The 24914-nt window shown below is 36.8% G+C and overlaps 1 protein-coding gene and 1 long non-coding RNA gene across 2 annotated transcripts; one reads left to right on the top strand and one right to left on the bottom strand.

Annotated features, from left to right (window-relative positions):
- Window positions 1-264: 264 nt before the first annotated feature.
- On the bottom strand, window positions 265-18343 carry LOC126974542 (synaptic vesicle glycoprotein 2C-like). The gene is made up of 11 exons (XM_050822062.1): window positions 18308-18343; window positions 15752-15855; window positions 15127-15288; window positions 14293-14455; window positions 10361-10482; window positions 8437-8681; window positions 7379-7530; window positions 5798-5939; window positions 3818-4107; window positions 2708-2835; window positions 265-2273 (listed from the first exon to the last, which is right to left on the bottom strand). The coding sequence occupies exons 2-11, from the start codon at window positions 15843-15845 to the stop codon at window positions 2221-2223; spliced, it is 1551 nt and encodes a 516-aa protein (XP_050678019.1). The 5' UTR covers window positions 15846-15855; window positions 18308-18343; the 3' UTR covers window positions 265-2220.
- Window positions 13509-17093, top strand: LOC126974575 (uncharacterized). Its single transcript, XR_007731542.1, has 4 exons — window positions 13509-13642; window positions 14335-14480; window positions 15098-15313; window positions 16182-17093. It is a non-coding gene; the product is annotated as an uncharacterized LOC126974575 (long non-coding RNA).
- Window positions 18344-24914: the final 6571 nt, after the last annotated feature.

The following is a 24914-nucleotide window of genomic DNA, read 5'->3' as shown; positions in this document are numbered from 1 at the left end:
TTACGTGGACCCGGCAAACGTTATTTTGCCATATAAATAAAGTACCCCGCGCCCGCTCAGTGTATGAATTGTCATATGTAATGAACTACATTCACTGAATTATAGATATTGCGATTATCAATAAGGCGTTTTGGTGATGAAATATGTAAAATCTTCCCAAAACTGCCATGTCCTCTCGTATTCGCTTTAGCGTTCCCATCCAAACACTTTGATATGGTTGTTATATCATAGGAATTTCAAAATATTTGAAAGAAGAAAAATACATTTTATTTAATTAGTTTATTATAAGCTAGCTGACCCGCAGATATTGTTGTGTACATAATAAATAAAATACAATTTTTTTTTATGAATTTATCTATAATATTTCATAACATCAAGAATTATTTCGTAAAATAAGCTTCCTGTTGTTATAATGAAATTATTTCACAGCAGAACTGTCAAACCGTGCGTCAATAAATTCTCTCATACAAAATATGTCCAAATATTGGAAATAAAAATAATAATGGGACCCAAATCGAAATGAAAGCTATCCTATCTCTCAAGTTGGACTAAACTGCACTCCATGAAGGAATCCCCATCAAAATCCGTTGATTAGTTTAGGAGTTCACTGGAAACGAACATCAGAACCAGGATTTACATATATTAAAGATAATTAACAGATTATCTATAAAAAAAAGAAACAGTGCAATCTGTGTTGCATTCATTTATTAATAATCTATTCAGTTTAATTTTATAAACAGAGCATACTAAAGGCTTACATAATTTATACATCTAGATAGACCCAAAACTGTGAATGTATCGAAAAAATAGAGGCCAACAGTTGTTAGCCTCTGTTTTGAGCAATTCACGCACACAAAGTGTCATACAAATCGCGAGTGTACGACGTAGCTTGTCACGCACATTAAACTAATATTCCTGGCCTGTGTTTTTCGGTCGTTTAGCAGCAAGCGACTCTATCTAGACGTATAAATAATCTAAGGTATCAATATAATATTTATGACGCCCCAATTACTATGACCTACTATAATACTCTATAGAAAACATTGAAACCGTAGTATTTTTCGCAAATTTTGATCAGTATTTTACAAGGTGTCTTAATACGTAATACTTGAATCCAGTGTATTTTATCTTCAGATACTTTTTGTGGAATACGGACCTCAGGCAGAATCCCAATTTTTTTTTAATGAAAAAAAAAATTCAGTCCCTTTTACTCACTGGCTATTTAACTGTGTATTAGTGACAGAATTTTTAAAACAAACATCCAAAAATCATGTGAATTCTGTTCATAATATTCGTTTAGCTTCACCAACTAATAATAATGTATTGTATAGATTTTATGACGCCATTTTGATTTTATAAAAATTATCTGAATGAACGCGTACGATTGAACCGCGTCCGAGTGCATTCGGATCAAGTGCTGCAGAATGGTGAACGAGTAGTCATCTGATAGTGTAAATCTCGCTTAAAAATTATCTTCATAATATTATGCCTCTACTTAACTATTAGATACCTAATATTTCTTTCAACACACTTGCTCTTAAAGTGAGCCTTATTACAACATTCTTACGACCATAAACCTAACTATAACACACACGTGCATAATAATACTACACACTACGCCCTAATAGATAAATTTAAGTAACTGCAAATTATATGAGTGTAAAAAGAGCATTCTTAATTTAACCGGTTAATACAGTTTTCTTTTGAAACAACAAAGAGGTCTTATGCCGCTGAAAATCCATTTATATTTTTGAAATAAACAAAATCTGTCCCTAGTAAGACGAACGAATTATTCATAGATCACAATAATTTGTTATAAAATATTACAAAAAATATAATTTCGCAGTAGGCTGTATATGTCTCCTTACATTTGGCGCGTGTAAAAAAAACTTGCGCGTTGCAATATATGTTTGTTTTCGTCCTCGCAAGTGTGTTGAAAAAGTGCGTATGAAATTCGTGAGCAACTTGCTCACTCGACACTCGGGTGATTTACTGCAACCCACACTCTCGTGTAGCAAGTTAGCTCACTTGTATTATTATATAATATATACATTACATAATAAACTCGACAAGTCAGTACTTTTTACTTAATTATTACCACTATATTTACATCTTAACTTATCAGTGCTTTAAGCTTTTGTGGAATCCACGAGTGAGATGAGAAGACTCGTCGTCTTCTGTTCAGACTTTAGTTCCAAATTGTGATTCTTTTCTCTTCAATTATGGATTAGGTTTCTTGTCACTTGGCAAGAACCATGATACTATTATTGCACCTGAAATAATGACAGTGATTAGTAATAATTTAAATGAGGAATGTACTATTTCTATAACAGTTCGGTATAACAGTGTACTATTGCGTTCCCATTGGAGGAAGCGTGTGCCCATGTCTTTACATGTCTTAAGTTTTTACATTACACTCTTTAGTGTAATCGTATTACAACACCATGTTGGGTGAGTTTTCGGACACGTTAGGTGTTGGAAGGTCGTGATACTGTCCACATATACTTGTCAATGATGCACTGCATTTGAATTTGCATTATGTTCTTTTAATTTTGATGTGCGTTGTCATTATGTACTGTATGTTCTCATATACAAGTAAACACAATGTTTTCAAGTATTATATACGTTTTAATTAATTCCTATAGCCGCTAGTCTCAGTTAGATCATAATTATCATTATTATACGAGGCTCAGACGGAGTTACTTACTTATCAATAATATTGACCATCCGTAGAATGTGGCTTCACAGTTCATGGTGATGAGACTCCCTATAGCATTGACTCCCAAGAATGCACTTGATCTACCCAGCATTACTGACAGACATGACGCCATTCCTCTGAAAAAAAAAAATTGATTTATCCATCCGTCAACAACGTCGTATCACATTTTCGGCTCAGTCCATCAAAGAGAATGTAAATACTATGTAATAAGAGGCGGGATTGCCCAAGCAAAAATTGAAATTTAGTTTAGTATGAAACGTGCAGTCATTTGACATAAGTTTGAAGTAGTAGTTACAATAATAAGGCGACGAAGTATAATCCGTCTGAGTTTGAAAGCGAACAGTAAAATACAATAAAAGAAGAATTTTTAAGTAATTTTTCAATATACTCGACATTTAACATCAAAGTATTTATAATATTATGGTAGTATAATTTTATTTATTGTACTGTTTTACATAAGTTGGAAATTAAAATTCTACCATAACTTTTCTCACTAATTTCAACTATTCTCTCATTATTTTCATTACAATATTACCATAATATTAAAAACTAAAATTCTAGGCTTATGGCAACTAAACGGAGAACAATATTGATTTTTAAATTACTGTCAAATGTCAAATGTGCGACGGTCCCGCGTTTTCAGTGAATTTCTCCCATGCAGAATGTGCCCAACAAGCCTTAAGGCTGGGGACCGAGCCAATGGCCTTGAGGAATCGAGCAGAGCTAGGATACCTCTCTTGTACAAGATCGCCATAGCTTTAATTCAGTAAACAAAACTATATCATGTTAAATAGTATTGGTGTACAATTAACAAAATTTCGTACAATTTTTATCTAGATTAATTGATTATCATGGCTCCAACTGAAAGTGTTAGGGGTAGTTTGGTGATTTTTTTTCGCAGTCTCTGTAGAGAATTGAAATGTAAAGAAAAAATTAATTTTCGTCTCATATTGTGTAGATATATAATTAGTTTTGGTAAAAATATAAGCGCTATATAAACCGTCAAGAAATGGTTTCTATTATGCGCTATTTTGGCCATTTATTCGGATAGCGGCCTTAAATAGCTTTAACTTTAAAAATATTTATATTCAAACTCACCTCAGAGATGTAGGATAGAGTTCTACAAAATATACGCTAAGTATTCCCATGGATAGTGCACACAGAAGGAACAGGAAGAAGAAGACACCGCCTCCAATAGGGCTTGGCACCAAGTTCAGCAGAACAGCCGCCGCTGCTGATAGACTGATAATGCACATCATTGCCAGACGTTTCCTGCAGCCGCAGGTGAGGGATAGTACCAGGTTAACAGAACTCGCGAGAGCTCCGTACGACATTGCGGAGATGAGAGTTGTTGGTTGTATTGTGTCGTTACATACTTCTTGAATAAGCTGAGGAAGAAAAATTATTGATAATAATATATTTAACACGTGTAATTGTGAGTTGGAGAAGCTTGGGAAGTTTGTCATCAGAAGCATAGAATACCAGTATGGGGTTTGCACAGGATGCCGGCTAGCTTATGGGTACCACAACGGCGCTTATTTGAAGTGAAGTAGGTAGTAATGTGCAAGCATTACTGTGTTTCGGTGTGAAGGGCACCGCACCGAAATTACTGGGCAAATGAGATTTGACATCTTATGTCTCAAGGAGACGAGTGCATTTGTAGTGCCGCTCAGAATTTATGGATTTAAAGAAAAATTTGATTTTTTTCAAGAATTCTGAGTGGCATTCTTGCATTGAAATGGACAGGGCATTTCAAATACTATCAGCTGACCGTCTTGCTCGTCCTCACATACAAAAACAAAGTGTGCGAGAGAGAAGACTATCTCTAACGGGGATCTAACCGAGATAGAAAAGGACAGCGCATCTATTGTGACTAAAGTCGAAAAAAAATGACTTTTGAACTAACCTCTATTTTGAGCAATTCAGGCACTAACACAATCTATGATATTAATCGCGAGTGTAAGACGTTGTTTGTCACGCACACTAAACTAATATTCCTGGCCTGTTTTCATCGGTTGTCTAACAGCAAGAGACTATCTAGACGTATAGATTATGTAAGCATCAAATAGTTGATTAAACAGTCATCCACTCTTGATATTAGCTCCTAGTATTTTGAATTTTAAACCACTAGCTATCGTATACATTTCCAAATCAAAATTGGTCACACATTTGGTATCGGCCTGCCAGGTCGTCTACACGCTAATATATATATATATTAGCGTGTAGACGACTGTGTAGTATATACTAAGTCTATGGTTAGGTTAGGTTAGGTTAGCCGGAGTTAGTTCCTGCTGGCCGGAGCTGCCCATGGAGTTTCTTTCTGTCTTTCTCTGGAGGTGATTATACATGTATCTATTTTAATATGTACTTTAATGATAAAGAATTTTTCTACAAGTTGGGACAAGTCATCCATAAAATCTTATTATTGCCGCTTTCGTGGAGTAAGGAAAAATGTATGTGAAATTTAAGAGAACCGTCGTCCGTACGATGTCCTACCAAATCTAACCGGTTTACTCATACGATGACTTTATAAGATGGCAGTGCGATTTTCCACCCATTTTGTAAAACTTGGCCGAGTGTGATAAAACGCGAACTTGACTTTTGCCTATCAAATGACTATAAAAACGAAATCAAAGATTATGCTAAGCTTACACTTAGCTAAGTTTTATGTAAGTAAAGTCTGTACGCTCTATAGACCTCCGCCTAAGTGATAGGAAGAGTTAAGTTTTTTTTTATGGAATAGGAAGACAAGCGAGCGTACGGGTCATGGCCAACGGTGATCACTTAACTTGGTAATAGTAAAAAGCTCCTTTTATCTATACCCATGCTTTAAATCCTCTATTATAGGTTCTTAAACAGTTAGCTTATTGCCAACATTAAAACAACCAATGTCCTAATCATTATATCACCCAAACGAGTGTTGTTATGAAATTGTTAAGTGATCACCGTCGGCCACATTCTCTTGCAATACCAGAGGAATCACAAGAGCGTTGCGTTGTTGAGAGTTAAGTATCTCAGGAGGACGTGACAGGGAAAAGTTATTGTAAAATATTTTTCTAGAAAAGGCAACAATCTTACCGTACTGTTGCCGGGAACTGTCAAGCTGTCTGTTGAAGACCGGATAACAGCACACAGGGTCATACCCTGACCCCCTCCGGATTCCAATACTGAGAACAGGTTGTTCATAATATACGGCAGCCAGAGGATGAATCCACTTCCTCTGGAAATATTTTTTTTATTAGTATCACCAAACTATCACTGACTACGACGAATCGAGTACAGTCTATGCTTTGTTTGGGGCTAAATCATTTGTGTAAAAGTGTGTTAAATTATTATTTTTTATATGGATGGGAGGACAAACGAGCTTACGGATCACATGGTGTTAAGTGATCGCCGTTCCATCACATTCTCCTGTAATACCAGAATAATCACAAGAGCATTCCCGGTCCTTTAGAAAAGTGTACGCGCTTTTTTTGAACACATTCTAGAGCTCTACAAAGCGCAGGTCCAGCTACATATGGAGTATTGCTGTCATCTATGGTCTGGCGCACCCCAGTATCAGCTTTTTTTTTAATGGAATAGGAGGACAAATGAGCGTACGGGTCACCTGGTGTTAAGTGATCACCGCCGCCCACATTCTCTTGCAACACCAGAGGAATCACAAGAGCGTTGCCGGCCTTTAAGGAAGGTGCACGCGCTTTTTTTGAAGGTACCCATGTCGTATCGTCCCGGAAACACCGCACAAGGGAGCTCATTCCACAGCTTAGTAGTACGAGGAAGAAAGCTCCTTGAAAACCGCACTGTGGAGGACCGCCACACATCCAGATGGTGGGGATATCCTAATTTGTGGCGTGTCGTGCGAAGGTGGAAAGGTGGCTCGATCCATCTGACCGCGTGCAATGCAGAGATGCTTGGATTGTTGAGGACACAGTGCTCTGTGAACGGCTCGACCACTTGGCGTTGCGTAGGGACGTGCGTCGCTTCATTGTGTGTCTTCTACCGCATTTATCACGGGAAGTGTTCCGGAGAGCTGTTTGACCTGATTCCTGCCGCCTAATTCCAGCTTCGCACGACACGCCACAAGTTAGGATATCATCCCCACCATCTGGATATGTGGCGGTCCCCCACAGTGTGGTTTTTGAGGACCATTCTTCCACGTACAATCAAGCTGTGGAATGAGCTTCGTTGTGCATTGTTTCCGGGACGATACATCGGTAGGAACTAAGAATAATAGGAAATAAGAATAAATTTACCACTAATTATATAACACTGAGAACCAAAGATGTATCTATCACCATTAAGAAACATAAATGGAAGTGGGCTGGGCATACAATCAGAGGACAGGCAAAATGGAGTAAAACATTAATGAATTGGTACATAGGTCACATGAAAAGGAAAAGGGGAGACCTTTTCAAAGATGTGAGGACCAAATAAGTAGTAGTGTGTTGTAGGTAGTAGCATGCATAGCATGGACTAGAACTGCGGGGGTTTGAAATTTATGGAGGAAATTTGACAAGGCCTTTGCCAACAGACAAGGTTGTTGAGTCAGTCTAAATTTTTATTTCAATATAAATATTCTAGGTAAAGTAAAACACATTGTAAATCTTGTCTGAATAAAGGCTTATATTATTATTATTATTATTATTATATTATACTCACGTCATATAAATAATGGTAACCAGAAAGAATAGCTTCAGTGTAGTGCGCAGTAATGGTGGACGGAAAAGAGCGGTTGTTTGTTGCCAGAGAGCTTTGAAGAATGAGTCCGTTTTCTCTTGAGAGGTTTCTTGTTCATCAGACAATTTCGTCACCTGTGAACATTTATTACATTGAAATCTACATCTTAAGTGCTTATGATGCGTAATAAATTCTTTTCACCCTAAGAGCGCTTTCAGCATCCGTCCGATCAGAGTCCCATTCGTAACCGTGAAAATATAGGTCTGGAAATCTCGGACCAAATTCGAATATTGCTTGCGCACTAGTCCAATCTCCGATCCAATTCCAAGCAAATAAGGGGCCACTTATTGGTATACGGCATTTTACGCGAATCCACACTAGATGACATGAGTCCTTTCAATCAGCGTCAACTTCTGGCAATACTGTTGTACGTACGAAGGCGCAGAAGGAGTAAAGAATTCTGGGTGCACCCTCTTTTGAAGGATCGACATTTAATGGTTAGATCACATACACAATAGTATCACATGACTGTTTTAATACCTAATTATGAACACTTGCATACAAGACTTTATCTACACCCATAATATGAATCTACTATAAAATATTCTGAAACAGTTAGCTTACTGCTAACATTAAAAAAGATCAGTCCTAGTAACCATAATATCGTCAAAAACGGATGATGTAATGTTGTACTGAATTTCATTACAACCATCGTTTGGATGATATAATGGTTATTAGGACATTAGGTGTTTTAATGTTGGCAATAAGCTAACTGCTTAAGAATTTTTAATAGAGGATTTAAAGCATGGGTATCGATAAAAGGAGCTTTTTACAATTACCAAACAGTGTTACGTCACTACGGGAGGCAATTTTATAATTACTACCGAATGAGTGTGTCCTCCTCTTCTATTTTATTTTACATCACATATTTTGCGACGAGACACCAAAATTTTGACAAAGCAAGAAGCAATACTTGCAGTCGTGGTAGTTCATCCTTTTGTCACAAAAAATGTTTACTAATGTTATTAATTAGCACTTACAGGGAAGCTATCAGGTTTGTGTCCAGTATTACTAGCATAAATCTTCTTCAACACTTCTAATGCTTTGTCTTGCTGTCCTCTGGAAGCCAGGAATTTCGGACTTTCATGGAAAAGCTGGAGAAGGCAAGCGGTTGCAGCGCAAGGCAGCGACATGACGAAAGCCAGTAGACGCCAGGGTCTGTAGTATATACCCAGGAAGTCAATCCAGTAGGAGAACTGGAGAGGTAGTATGGGAAACGCGAACACTGAAGAAAACATAAAACACAATATAGTCAATAAATATATGATTTATTTATTATTTATTTTTATGAAAATAAGGGATAAGACGAGCAGGACGTTCAGTTTATGGTAACTGATTGCCATGCCCATTACATTACAATGTAGTGCCACTCAGGATTCTTGAAAAACCCAAAAATTCTGAGCGGCACTACAAATGCGCTCGTCACCTTGAGACAAGATGTTAAGTCTCATTTAGTTCAAATATATTACTTATTGCAATGTGTTGTTTTAGGTGATCTCCTTCTCTATTGAATTACTATCCTATTTTATTAATAGTACTAGCTAATGCCCGCGACTTCGTTCGCGTAGATAAACGGCTTTTAAAAATAATAATAAAATTATATTGAATGCAGCACCTAAAGAACTATTTAATGATAAGTAAATATACTTGTAAACAAATTAGTATTTTACAATAGTTAATACAACTACTTAATGTAAAATATTCAATGACTTAAAAAAGTGGCCGTTAAGTTTCTTGTATGTTCTTCAATCAATCAATCAAAAATATTTTATTTCGTAGGTATATTGCATTGGTATACACTTGAAATATGTAATTTTTTCATACAGCTAATTCGGAAGGCAGATTTTCTTAGAGAAGAACGAGCAGGAAACTCTGAGGTTGCTCTTTTCAAAACAAAATGGTATTAGAAGTTCTTACTTTCAATTTAATTTACAAATGATATCAATTACACTTCACTACACTCTTCTTTTTCCGAACATAATATGATTGATTCAGTAATTTAAATTATATACAGTGAAACTGGTTTATTGGGATCTCAAGGGATCAAGACATATATAAGTACTAGTTATTGAGGGTTTCCAATAATCCAGTTTTCCAATTAAGCAGGTTTAAAATTATAGTTGTCTCATTTACCCCTATTTATATTTACGTTTTGTACACTTTTATTCCCTTGTTTTTAGGTCAAAACCTGAGATAGTACTGACAAACTAAACAAGCGCGAAAGACGCCGCGAAATGAATGTAAACAAACATGTTAAAACCACAGACTAGTAAAAAAAGAAGGTTTCCGCGCCGTGATATTAACAAGTGAAGCTTGTGAAGTGAACCTTTACGCTAGTGTGTGTGCGGTTACGGGGTATACCAGATACACAATTTTTTCTCCCTTAAATAATCATATATCCACAAATACTTTTGTAGTATTGTTTTTGCACTTTTTCACAACGCACGACGTCATTTTTAAAATATTTTATTGCGACGCAATCTGATCTGTCACAGACGATGGCAAATCTCACAATGGCGGCCGATCGGCTTGTATTAGTGTAAGTGTATGCATGGGGCTATGCATTTACAAGTTTACCGGCTTGTTTTGGTGCCTTACTGTTATTTAAGGTGACACGGAGTCCTTATTTTACTCGTTCGTGGTTAAAACCCGATTAATTTGTCTCACTTATACAGGTAATTGAGCTACACAGTCTCAATTATAGAGGTAAACATCGATCTTAAAATTCATATCTCATTTAACCAGATACAAAAAGTCCCATTAACTCTGTTAATTAACTTTCTCAATAAGAGAGGTTTCTCATTTATCTAGGTCCCACTTAAGTTGATTTAACTGTATTTTTAGTGACGATAAAGTGCTTAGTTTAAACCTCTTTGAATAAAGTTTATTTGACAGTTTACTTACTAGCTACAACAGCTTGTGAGCACATCAAGGCACATGTACAGAGCAGCATGGACCTCCCTCGAGACCGTTGAGGACAACTCTCTCCCAGCAACGTGTACGCGCCGGAGTTACTTGCAGAGGTACTGAATAATATCGCCAAGTTAGATATAAAATGAAAAACAATACGGTTTGCACACCGGGAATGCCGGCAGAAGTGAAAACTTGAACTTAATGTTCAATCATTCGATTCGCTGTGCATTTTTAATTATTCTGGAATGGTCAGGGAATAATTTCGCACGAATTGCTTTTGATTTGATTTCATACATATACAAATTATACTACTACAAACATAGAACAGCTAACTTTTCAGCTCAGAATCGTCATAAGTATACAATTTGAAGCGTTTAGGTATGGAATTAGCGGGAAGTTGCAGGGATGGCCTTTGGGTCATCCGTTTTCCTAATTTTCTTAATAATGACTCGCTGCGACACTGAAAAAGTCAATTATGTTTGTATTTTTTAATTATCGATAGACTAACCTGAATATAGAGCGAATATAAGTCAAAATTCACAAACTTATTATTTTTTTTTTGTAACAATATACTAGACAAACAATACACTATGATAAAATGCCAATTTATATTACATTAAAAATTTAACAATTCAGAACTATTACAATTGTTTTACATTAAAATCCGATCATTAAAATCTATCTTTCCGATAAATCAACCATCATCCATAATTTCAACGATTGTCTTACGAATTTTCGATCAGGTCAAGGTCAATTTAATATTTTATACCCATCACAAGAAAAGTGCTCAAATTTTCTCATCATAAATCTATTGGTCATTGTTTAGCTATACCTATTTACCTATACAGGGCGTCCCAAAGTTATGGGACATGAAGGGAAAGTACCTTAAATATCGTAGATCGGGTATTTTACTGAAAGAAGACATTTTGTTTATTTTTAAAAAGTAGTAATTTTGCTTTCAAAGATTTTCTAAAAATTACTTGCCTCGTCTGGGACTCGAACCGACTTAAATGTAAAAAAACCCCCCCTACTTTTATGATGCCAATCGAAATAATGGCCAAAAAGTAATAACTCTTCTTAAGTAACATAGTATTTTAAAAGAAAGGAGCAACTTAAAATGTTTGAGTTAAATTTCAAGAAAGTTATTTACTGCCGACGATTCCCAGATGAGGCAAGTAATTTTTAGAAAATCTTTGAATGCAGAATTACTAACTTTTAAAAATAACATAAAGTCTTCTTTCAGTAAAATACCCTATCTACGATATTTAAGGTACTTTTCCTTCATGTCCCATAACTTTGGGACATCCTGTATATACTTTGGCCTTATTTTAATTGGTCAAGTCATGGGATGAAGGTAGGTATATAACAGTAGCTTTCGGCTCATTCGAATAAAAAAAAATGTTCAATTTAATCTCGCGCAAGTATTCAGCAAGTCGACATCTCGTTGAATTGGTTTAAGACAAGACAACTCTTAGCGGAATTAACACTCAAGAAAACGATTTGTAATAGAACACAGATACTTGAATCAAAAAACTACCTTTTTTATTTACTCCGAAGTTATTTTACAGTCCATTTTAAGGTAGGTACAAATTAAGAGGGTGGCCGTTGAGTTTCTTGTATGTTCTTCTCACGAGCTCTACTTTTTCCGAACATATAGTAGAACCAGTAATTTAAAAGATATATCTATAGTTTAAGCCTAATTGAATATAGTTTATTTGACTTTGAAATCTCTGTAAGTACATATCCATAAATAGCTAAATGCGTCATATAGTGGGTTTTCCATAGCTCCCTGACGTATCGTAAATCAAATACGATATATTTATTAATATAATAATTGTTTATGATAACGTTATCAATGTTCACATAGTATTGTTGGGGGTAAGAGTATGTAAATATCTTATATAAATAATGTGACGTAAACATTATTATAAACACGATACCATTTTTAGAAAAATATAGTTTATTTTGCGATAACCTTGCTTCAAACTTTCTAGTTATTTTAACTAACTCCACGATGGCTGTTGTACCTGTTACAAATGTACAGAGGTGGTTGAATACTGGTAACTACAGGAAGGAGGGAAAAGTAGCCCACGGATCACACGATGTTAAGTGATCACCTCTGTCCATATTCTCCTGAAACAGAGGAGTTACAGGAGCGTTGTCGGCCTTCTTTGTTTTCAAATTTATCGGTGTAATTTATCTCAGAAGTGAGTGCTATCACTTTAAAACATAACAAATTGTTTCGATTTTAAGAGCGACATCTCAATTCAATTTCCTTATATGCAAATATTGGGGTTGTGCAGGTTATCAACTGTAAAGTAGATCCTGTAGATGACGCTATAACCTGAGAGTTTAACAAAGCATACAAGATTTATGAAGTTTTCGTTACTCGAACTGTTGGCTCAGTTGTAAAGAGCGATCGCACGGAACGCTAGAGGTCGCGGGTTCGAGTCCAACATCGTTTATTCCATATTTGTGCTCTTAGGAAGTGTACGCACGTTTTCGAAGGTACCCACTCTATTGTACGTGACAGAAAACCTTGAAAACTGCACTGTGAAGGAATGCTTCACATCTAGAAGTTAGAAATGATATCCAAGTGGTGTGTGTCAGGCGAAGGTGGAATTTGGCAGCAAGGTCAAACAGCTCTTCTCAACACTCCAGTTTTTTACCAGTGGGAGGCTCCTTTGCATAGGATGCCGGCTAGGTTATATGCACAAAAACTGCGCCTATTTATGCCGTGAAGCAGTAATGTGTAAGCATTATTGTGTTTCGGTCTAAAGGGCGCCGTAGCTAGTGAAATTATTGGGCAAATGAGACTTGACATCTTATGTCTTAAGGTGACAAGTGCAATAATTGTAATGCCGCTCAGAAGTTTCGGATTTTACAAGAATCCTGAGCGGCACTGCATTGCACTGGGCAGGGTGTATCTATTAAATGATGATAATGGGAAACTTCATGATTAAAACCAAGTTTGACCAAAATTGGTCGAATATTTTGATGCGTTTAATTACTTGTATTATTATGTATTCTTTGGTGTTGACAACAATTATTACGAGAGTATGACGCGCTCGACAAACATTTGATAAATGACGTGCAGATATGACTTGTGTCACTTTGTTTGAGTTATTTAAGGCTGGAATTTTTTCAGAGGTCAACAAGAGTTTGTGTGCGCAAGTATTTTAAATCGCGACTATTAACAGCTGATATTAAGAGCTCCACTTCTAGGTTCGGCTGATCAAACCTCAGGTGTTTTTGTTAAAGTTATTAATAAAGGTGAAGTAAAGTTATTCCAAGTTTAAAACTTTTTGTCTCTATCTTACCTTTGTCACCACAGAATTTCCATGACAGGGATTAGTAATTTTAAACTTGGAGTAACTTACCTTATTAGACAGTGAGAATTTATGTCTACTCTTAGGAGATTCCGATTATTAATAGAGGAACTTGAAATGTATTTTTTTTTCTGTGGCCAGTGTCAACAGTGATGAGTTTTGTATCTCAGCATCTTCCACCAAATAAGTTTTCTTGGACGAAAGGACGGTTTCTTGTTTAGGAAGCGGTAGTAGTGTCTAGTATAATAGAAATGACATCAAAAAGAATTCTAAAGGAATAAATTTTGAGAAAATAAATGCATTTTATGCCTTTTATGCTCTCATGAAGGTGTAAATGCGTCCATTACTTCCCTATTTATTTGACGAAATTATTGAGTTGACAATCTCCCCTTTCCATGAGTTTGGTATTGTTTATGAAGTAATGAACATACAGGATTACAGTGACTTTTACCACATAAACTGATCTGGTTTGGAGAAATAATTCTCCCAAAAATAAACACATTAACTGAACCGGTTAAGGCTTAGCAAGTTTTTATCTGTTTCTGGTATTAATAATTTCACTATTAAATATTAATAAATACTTTAATTACTCACAAGGTTGAAGACATAAGTTTGAGTGCAGCCATTGTCTTCCAGTCAGGTGAGAAGCTGCTGAGGGCTGCGAACACGAAGCCCATAGACATGGAGAGGACCAGAGTGAGGCGTCTGCCCTTCGTGTCTGACACGTAGCCCCACAGCTGAGCGCCAAGAACAACACCTGTAGCCACGACAATATGGCGATAGTGAGATCTTTATTCCATCAGTACTATGATTAATATAATAAGGTGCTATTAAGCACCATCTAGTGAGCAACACGTGCTATGTGACTGTACGAGTAGTATCAGCAAAATATAAAGTTCAGTTAAGTTGCTCAACGTCGTCTAACCATAGAAATCTTTCCTGCCTCTGTTCGACTAAGTAGCAGGATTGCTTTCTACGAGCCTCTGCGTTAATTCTGTATGCTTCCATTCACCAACACTCTCAAGTCATATTGTGTTCACTTTATTTAGTTCATTCATAATTCAGATGTTTTTTTATGAAAAAAAGGGACGAGACGAGCAGGACGTTCAGCTGATGGTAATTGATACTCTCTGCCCATTACACTGCAGTGCGGCTCAAGGTTCTTGAAAAACCCAAAAACTCCGAGCGGCACTAGAATTGCGCTCGTCACCTTGAGACAAGATGTTAAGTCTCATTTGCCCAGTAATTTCACTAGCTACGGCGTCCTTCGGACCGATACACAATTTTGTTTACACATTACTACTTGTGGTACCCATAATCTAGCCGGCATCCAGTGCAAAAGAGCCTCCGATTGGTAATAATGTCGGGCCCTGTATGACGCCTAAAATTGATCTTTTAGAGTTTTCAAAATTGGACTATTCGATATACCTATCAACGGTGTTGCAGTCAGAAAAGCTCTTTCTTGCAAATTCAGCTCCAAGTCACACACTGCAGCGGCTACTACGAAGCTGGTGCCGAATAAGTCCATACCCATGGCTTGGAGAGTCCAGCTGCATACTAACAGCAGCCCGAAGTTGTATTTGCCGAAACCTGGGAACAGAGAGGGATAGAACAGGTAAAAATTAAGTTTTTTTTATGCCAATACGGGGCGATACATGAAGGACGTTCAGCTGATTGTAATTGATACGCCCTGCCCGTGACAATGCAGTGCCGCTCAGGATTCTTGAAAAACCCAAAAACTCTGTGCGGCACTACAATTGCGCTCGTCACCCTGAGACACAACATCTTAAGTCTCATTTGGACCAGTAATTTACTAGTTACGGCGCCCTTCACACCGAAACACAGTAATGCTTACACATTACTGCTTCACAGCAGAAATAGGCGCGGTTGTCGTACCCATAATCTAGCCGGCATCCTGTGCAAAGGAGCCTCCCACTGGTTCTAGGTATACACTTTCAAAATGACCAATCAAACGAACAGTCTGTAGACTGCTTGCTGATGTCATACTGTTCCCTAGTCCCGCAATATAGATTACTGCAAATTAATTTCATACCTGTTGCTGTGAGGGCTTCCTCCACGGTGGCTGTACTCAGATTCTTTTCTTTCTGCTCACAAGCCTCGAGGTGCTTCTTCGTGTTGACCTGCATTTTCGGTGGCCTGTAATAATATAATACTGATAACAAATAATTGGATGAAAATACAAAAAATAAAATGAAAGAAAAGCAGCGCTTTTCATTAATAAATCTATATTTGTTTCAGAATCCTATTTTAGTGTTTTCATTTTAAAATTCGTGTTTTTTTGGATAAAGAAAATGGCTCTGACGACTTTTTGAAATAAAATATCCAACTGATTTATCAAATAGTCTTCTTCTTTTTTTCTTCATTTTCTTCTGTTTTAGATCAAACCCTTCACATAAACTGAGTAGAGTTCAATCATAAAATTTATTTATTTAGAAATTAATATAGAGTTATGTATCTTCCAGAATCATCATCATTATAATCTGCCGGAAGACGTCCACTGTTGGATAAAGGCCTCCCCCAAAGATCTCCACGACGATCGCTTCTGCGCTGCCCTCATTCAACGTATTCCGGCCTTGACCACATCGTCGGTCCAACTTGTGGCGCCAGCCAGCACTGCGTCTTCCACTACGTGGTCACCATTTGTAGACTTTACTGCCCCACAGTCAATTTGTCTGTCGAACTATACGCCCTGCCCACTGCCACTTCAGTTCATATATTCATGTATCTTCCATAATTGGTAATAATTAGTAATAATATTTTAAAAGATGTACTAACACCTTCTATAACAAAAAAAATGTTGTGATCCTGTTACATGATTGTTCATCTTCCTGTAAATCAGTGGAGCCTTTTCCCAGGAACTCCTTACAATCATATTATTTCTGTTCTAAATGATATGATGTCTCATAATAAAATCGCAGGCGTGCCGTTGACTTTATTTGTTATTTAAAAAAAATGATGCACGGTGTACGATATTAATGATATCGAGACCAAAAATGTAAAAGTACTTTGTCAATTTGTCTGTTGGATTTTGAAGGCTCACCTTTAAAAATTTAAAACTTTAAACTCACTTCAAAACATGAAATTCCGTTTATTTCTAAAAATAAACGGAATTTCATGTGATTTTCACATATTATGTAGTTAAAGAAAGGATAGAGATGGAGATTGGTCTTCTATTATATAAAATTCGCGTGTTGCGGATTTTGTTACGAAACTGAACCGATTTCTATAATTTTTTTTGTGCATATTGGGTATCCTGGGCCTGAGAATCAATCTTCATGTATTTTTCATACCCCTAAATGAAAAGGATGGGACCCCCAATTTTTTTTTATTTATTGATTTATTTTTTTATTTTATTTTATTATGATTTAGCATTAAAAAATACATGAAACTTCGACTTTTTACCCTTCAACATCAACACCTGTTTTTGTATCGCGATTTTTATATTATTCTTTTCCATCCACAGATCCGCAATAGGGTTGCAAGATGACAATCGAATACAATAATTATTTTAGTACGATAAATTTTATGTACGATATATTCTAATTATTGAATTTTTTTATTACTTTAATTGGCAATACAACGTTTTATGGGTCAGCTTTGGTTATAACCTGCTCAACCCCAATGTTTGGATATTAGGAAATTGACTCGAAGCCACAACCTGAGAGTTGAACAAGACATGTCAAGATTTATGAACGTGACGTGTTCGGAAGTACGCTCGCAAGGAACGCGAGAGATCACGGGTTCGAGTCCTGTTCATAAATTTTGTTTTCAAATTTAATTTGTTAACAGCTTAGCCCAACTAAGAGGAAATCTAATAGCGCGTTGCCATACTTTTAAGAGGGTCTACACAATTTTTGGAAAGTACCCAAGTCAAGCTGGATGGTACAAGAAATCTAAATCCATAGTTTGGTTGTAGATGGAAGAAAGTTCCTTAAGAACCGCACTGTGGGGAAGTTCCCTACCATCCGAATGCTAGGGACGATATTTTAGTTCGTAGCGACACCTGCGAAGGTGGAATTTTGGGGCAGTGATCAACTAGCATTTCAGACATAAGATACATAATAGTTTAAGGGTAAAATTTAATAATAAAATCCCAGCCACTTCTCAGGCATTATCTATAAATAAATTTAAATGTTTTATTAAAAATGGCTCTGTCGTAAGTCCTTCACAGCTGAATATATAAGTGATCCGACAGCCTGGGACTACATTATGATTATTTTATAGCAATAGCAATGACATTACAAGCGCATCAGCGCAAAAAAAGAATGCTGAGAGAGTTTCTTGCGCCGCTTCTGAGAGAAATCTCAGTGCGCCATTTGTTTCCGAAGCGGTGGTAGTGTCTATTATTTTAGAAATGACATCAAAAAGAATTCTATAGGAATCAATTTTGAGAAAATTAATTTATGACTTTTAGACTCCCTGTGATAAATGGGGAACTAGACACACATCAGCGATCTCTTTATATGAATGATACTTATTTTATCTTATTAAAAATACCACATCCTTTACCAACGTTACCTGTTCGAAGATACAGCCGAGTGATGATTGAGCTAAAAGAAATGTGCGAGGCATAATCTGTTCAGCTTACCTTCTGATAAACCTTTTGCCACTAACAGTTCTGCGGTGGAAACTACAATAACATACAGTAGCAAGCCTGCTTTATATAAGTACGGTTATCTAGTACGGGCTGCAAATAAAGTAGATAATATTTACTATTTATTCTTCTCGGGGCTTCTAATAATAGTTGGTGAAACGTGACGCATTTTTCATAATACTAAAGCTAACATCGCGTGGAAAAATTCGAGGAAAGTTGTGATAAGTTCTAGATTGTTCCGACGAGCCTTTTCGTTATGTTTTATACGCGAATACGACTTGTACTCTTCCGGAAAAGGGAACCCTGTAGTTACTAGAAATCGGCTGTTCGTTTTTTCTATTAACAATAAAGGAGAGACGACCAGGACGTTCAGCTGAAGGTAATTGATACGCCTTGCCCATTACAATGCAGTGCCGCACTTGAAAAACCCAATAATTCTGAGCGGCACTATAACTGCGCTCATCACATAGAGACATAAGAAGAAGTTAAGTCTCATTGGCACCGTAATTTACTGTTTCACGGCAGAAATAGGCGCCATTGTGGTATCCATAATCTAGCCGATTCTGTGGAAAGCAGCCTCCCAATGGTAAATCCTATAGTTCTCCATCCATCTGTCTGTCAATGTTAAAAGTACGAATCTTGTACGATAATACAGAAGGTCTACTCGCAAAATCGACAACGATATAAACGGAACGATACGATAATACTCCGAATATATATTACCCTAGTCTAACAAATGTTTGTATTCCATATCGTTTATCGTAACAACATCGTAACCATAGACTTATATTTTAATTTTTTTACGATGTTAGAGGGAATGAATTATGCGCGAACCTATAAAAACTAAATATTATCTGTGCTATGTCGCTGTTAAGTGTCAAAAGTCAAAACATAGCTTAGGCGCTAAGGACCATGCCAGACTCTGCACCACCAATTTAGTATAATTTACACAAAATGTAAATATTAAAAATTATGTAATGAATATAATATGACCATTTAAAATGTAGTAAATAATACAAAACTTGCGGAAATAAAATGTAAAAAAACAGTAACTCAACCCTTCTCGTCGACTTCCTATTTCTCAGGCCGCCATTTGCATTACTTTCTACGCATAAGCGATCAACAAAATGACTTAAATTACTTGGTAGTACAAAAAACCTGTTGAATAGAAAATGACATATTATTATTTTAATAATATTTATTAAGTATGTATATTGTATGGCAAATATATCTATACAACTTGAAACGATAATAGCAACGACAGCATAGAAGGCGTCGTTGAAATTATCGTAAAAGTGACGTTTGATTATTTGTCAAATTAGAATATTCGTCTCTGACATTTTCAACTAAGAGTAGGGTTAGGACCGATAATATCGAAAAATGTTTCGTTCGTTGAATCATCGTTTCGACATTGAATACGATGTAACTAAGAGTAGAATTCGACACGACTAATGCCACGATATATCGAATATCGATTTTTGGAGTAGGCTCCCTGATTCCTTTGTGTGCGGATCACATTCAGTTTCACAGAATACACTTCGTATATCTTTCATGATTTACCTGCGTTTATAGGGGTACGCCGTACGTTCCAGCGCTCTACAAACTAAGCCAACCGTTATATGATTGGTATGTTATAATGTTTTGTTCTTCCGCATTATCCATAAATTTTGGTACAAATTCAGAAGTCAGGAATATCAAATAAAAAATAACAAACTGCTTAGATTTTTCTTTAATAAAGGACAAACAATTTAACATACCTGATGGTATGTAATCACAGCGGCCATGAATCCGAAAATAGAAAAGACATTTATACATGAGTAAGGATCAAAACAGAGGCATTGTGGTGAGAGTAAAAAGACCAGAAGAATACAGAAAGTTTATATAAGGATAACCAAGAACAAAGAAGGGCACCACACATTTTAATTGATAATAAATCTACTTTATCTTATTTAAAGTGAAGTGAGTATTTTATCTAATATTTAAAGAGAAATCATATTTATAATTAAAGTGAAAAGTAACCAAGTTACGTAAGACGAAGTAAACAATGCTAAATATAAAATTGTTTAGGTATTGCTTTAGTACAAACAATCTGACGTTAAAAAACATGAAAGATACACAATGTAGATACAGACGTAGAGGAGATAATACATCAACAATTCTGTGAGTTTGGTTGTAACGTATTCACGCCTTAATTATACAACCATTAATGAATTAGCAAGTCGCAAGAAGGTTTTAGATTCACGCAGCCACTGTGTGGAATAAGACCCACATCAAGTAGAGCGCAAGGAGGTTTTAGATTCACGCAGCCACTATGTGGAATAACACCCACATCAAGTAGAGTGCAAAAAGATTTTAGATTAACAAAGCCACTTTGTGGAATGAAACCCACATCAAGTAGAGCGCAAGGAGGTTTTAGATTCACGCAGCCACTATGTGGAATAACACCCACATCAAGTAGAGTGCAAAAAGATTTTAGATTAACAAAGCCACTTTGTGGAATGAAACCCACATCAAGTAGAGCGCAAGGAGGTTTTAGATTCACGCAGCCACTGTGTGGAATAAGACCCACATCAAGTAGAGCGCAAGAAGGTTTTAGATTCACGCAGCCACTATGTGGAATAACACCCACATCAAGTAGAGTGCAAAAAGGTTTTAGATTAACAAAGCCTCTTTATGGAATCAAACCCACAACAAGTATAGCGCAAGAAAGGTTTTAGATTCACGCAGCTACTGTGTGGAATAACACCCACATCAAGTAGAGTGAAGAAGGTTTTAGATTCACGCAGCCACTGTGTGGAATAACACCCACATGAATTAGAGTGCAAAAAGGTTTTAGTTAGTTTGTAAGCGGTGTGATGTATCTCCTCACTCTTGATGACCGCCAGCTTCTTCTTAGCCAATTTGGCTTTTTCTTACAGATGATCGCATGGAATTTGGCATCGCCCGAAGTTTAGAGACCAAGTAGGTAGATTAGATACAAGTCTAGGTATTAAGAGAATTAAGCTTTGTTGCTGGTGAAGATGATAAATCACACCTCGACTTTACTTACCCTTCCGAAATCAGCAAGGTATGCCTCAGATCAGCGTGGCGCGCGTAGCGTTCTGTCAAGCATATTATTTTTCGTGTATATTAGATTGCTTATAATTAAAATGATTTGAGTGAATTTATCTGAAAGATATCGAAACAAGCTAAAATACCATGCAAAATAAACCATTTTATAAACATAATAAGGGTCAAAACTTGGTGAGGGAATAGTGTGCCGTACGGCACTTTCGATTTTCGTATTTCTGAAAAATCTAGTGCCCTGGGGTACTTGCCGATTTCAGAAGGTTTATGTAAATTCAGTTACTGTAAATTTTGCTCTTACTGTTTGCGCTCCCTTCAGTCGACTCGAACCTACCCACACGAGTGTTATGATGCCGAGCGTGTGTTTCAGTTAAAGATTTTGATCCGAAGCGGTAGGTACCTTGATTCTAACAGACGTAACACATATTTACGTGCACTTTGCGGAACTGTAAACTTTTAAGAGACTCTATCAGTTGAATGACATACCAATAACTAATAGAATTTCTATCAAGTTAGTGATACATTTGGATCTCGATTTTGTTCGTGTCTGTCCGCTCTATATACAGGATGTCCCAAAATTCACCGCCAAGCTGAAATTTACAATAGGACAGATGGTAAATATCATCAGAAAAATCAGCAAAAAAATCCATCACATGTTCTTTAGAAATTATGAGCATCAAACAAAAAAAAAACAGATTTCCTCCATTTTTGATAATTGTGGTTAATGTTGGTGATTTTTGTCCATTTGAAACATGTCGCCGTGACCCTAAATAACATATCTTTAATCACAATAAAAAGTAATAAAACAATTGTCCCAAATTTACTTAGTAATAACACTTTTTGCTGAACAATGCATTTAATTTATTTTGCCGTGATGGAGATCGTCCTGATGGCATGACCCTGGTGGCTTGGGCACAGGGAAGGGCGTTCGTGTGGGATGCGTCGTCACTCTGGCTCCTTCTCATGTCCAAGTTACGTCAGCTGCTGCTGCGACTGCCGAAGACAGCAAGCGTCGCAAATATGTCGGTCACAATGAGACATACATTTATGTACCGTTCGGTGTCGAGACACTTGGCCCGTGGGACTCAGAGGCGCGGAGAATCTACAAAGTACTATCTTCGCGCCTCAATAAGGCTATTGGAAACCCAAGCGCTGGCAGCTATTTCGGTCATCGGATCAGCCTAGCTATCCAACGCGGAAATGCTGCGTATTCTTGGTATCCACGTAATGATAGTTTTAATTTTATGAAGTAATAGTATTGTAAATATAGTTATAAGATTTATTTTTTAATTTAAATGAGTCTTAACATAAAGAAATCCACCATGTGATGTTACGAAAACAATTTACTGTAGCTATGTACTTAGAATACCGCGCAGAAGAAATATTTACTTATTATTGTTGGAGTATCAACACTGCGGTAAGTTTATTTATTTTACTATATTATTGTCTTTATGGGCTTCCTATTTATTTTGCTATTTCCGAGATTGAAATATTATATTATCATTGACACAGAAGACAATAAAAATACCAACACATTACTTCATTTCAAAATCCTGAATACTAACACTGACAGGTTTATGTGTACATGTACCAGTGGGAGGCTCCATTGCACAGGAGGCCGGCTAGATTATGGGTACCACAACGGCGTCTAAACGTTACTGTGTTTCGGTCTGAAGGGCGCCGTAGCTAGTGAAATTACTAGGAAAATGAGGCTTAACATCTCATGACTCAAAGCGACGAGAGCAATTGTAGTGCCGCTCAGAATTTTTGGGTTTTTCAAGAATCCTGAGCGCCACTGCTTTGTAATGGGCTGAGCGTATCAATTACCATCAGCTGAACGTCTTGCTCGTCTCGTCCCTTACTGTAAAAAAAACTACGTTTTCATGAAACGGCTTGCCTGCTCGCTTGGTCTTGCCGGGTTCTGCTTTTGAAAACCACTACACCAATATACCTGTCAACATCGCCCGGCATATGAGATGCCCACCCACGCGATGGTGACGCCAGAGTAAAATTACTTTCAGAGCGATAAGAATTTTGTTGTAAAGCTTCATAAGCCGGGTTAACGTACTTTTAAATAACCCAAGTGTGATAGCATGTTATTGTTATTCTCAAGAATAATAAATAAATAAAAAATAATTTACCGAATGTTATCTAAGTACAGATGATATAACAGACACGAGACATTCCTCCTTAAAGGATCGTATTACATGTTCTCACGCGTTTTGTAACGCATTACCACTTGATTAGTTACTATATTTTGGGCAGTATATGACTCTAAACATAAATATCCATCTATCTATGTCTTAATACTTAGATTAAGGGTCGGTCTCCGCTGTGCTACAACTAGATACCGCACTACCCAAGAAAAGATACTTGTGTGCGTGGCATCTTGACACTCAATGGCATCTTCATTTCATCATCATTTTCATTCTCTCTCCTTCCCACAAGCACACAGCCGGTCCGAGGTTCGAGTCTCCTTAGGAGACGCCCCGCGACTGTTGTTGCGTAGTCTTTGCGGCCTCCACGGCCCACGTACTATTTCGCTGTAAAAGCCAGGGCTAACAGCATAGAGGAGGTTTTAGTCGGTATGGGGTGTCCGCTTACGCGGATACTCGAGTCCGACATATTACGCCCCGGAACGTAAATATCTACGTAATTGTATTTCCACCTTTAAAAAAAAAAAGACACTCAATGGCATCTTTCAAATTTTGTAACATACGCTTCGTGTTCTTTTACATTGAAATTAATTAAAAGTTTGACAGAACATGACATTGAGACACGACAACGTCACACATTGTTCACCACGAGACTGGCTCGAGTACGCCTACGGGCGTAGTATTAGTTGCCGCTCTTTACGAATATGCCTGCGCTATTTAGTTAGAGACCAATCCTTAATCTGTCTTAATATAATATATATATATATCCAGTGTCCTGATGTTTGTTTCCAGTGTACTCCTAAACTGATCAACGGATTTTAATGGGGATAACTTCATGAAGTGCAGTTTAGTCAAACTTGAGAGATAGGACTTAGGATCGAATTAGGACCCATAATTAATTTTGTTTCCAATATTTGTTTTGTATGGACTTATTTTCTATGAGAGAATTTATTGACTATAACAACAGGGAGACTACGAAATACTTCTTGATGTTATGAATTATTATTGACAAATTCATAACAAAACAGTACTTTATTTATTATATACAGAACAACGTCTCTGGTTCAGCTAGTATGTGTATAAAGCATATAGATGGTGTTGGAAATGTCACTGAGGAATACTCAGTCACCAAGTGGTATCGACTAGATTAGACCCCCAAAATATATGGATGGGACGATCTTAACGACGATTCAATATTGTTGAGTTTGGGTTTCAAGGTGGTTGGGTCGGGTAAAAGCTAATCAGGTTATTTAAAAGGTCCATAGAGTTTTAACTACCATTGCATATGCTTAACCAGGCATGCATACACGGGCAGGCATGCAGTCACGCGAGGGACGAGCAGGTCGTCACTAATTGAAACATAAATTATAACAGAATTT

Source organism: Leptidea sinapis, chromosome 32, assembly GCF_905404315.1.
Source record: "Leptidea sinapis chromosome 32, ilLepSina1.1, whole genome shotgun sequence".
NCBI classification, from domain to species: Eukaryota; Metazoa; Arthropoda; class Insecta; order Lepidoptera; family Pieridae; genus Leptidea; species Leptidea sinapis.
Note: the sequence above shows the minus strand (reverse complement) of the source record. Positions and strands in the feature narration are given on the sequence as shown.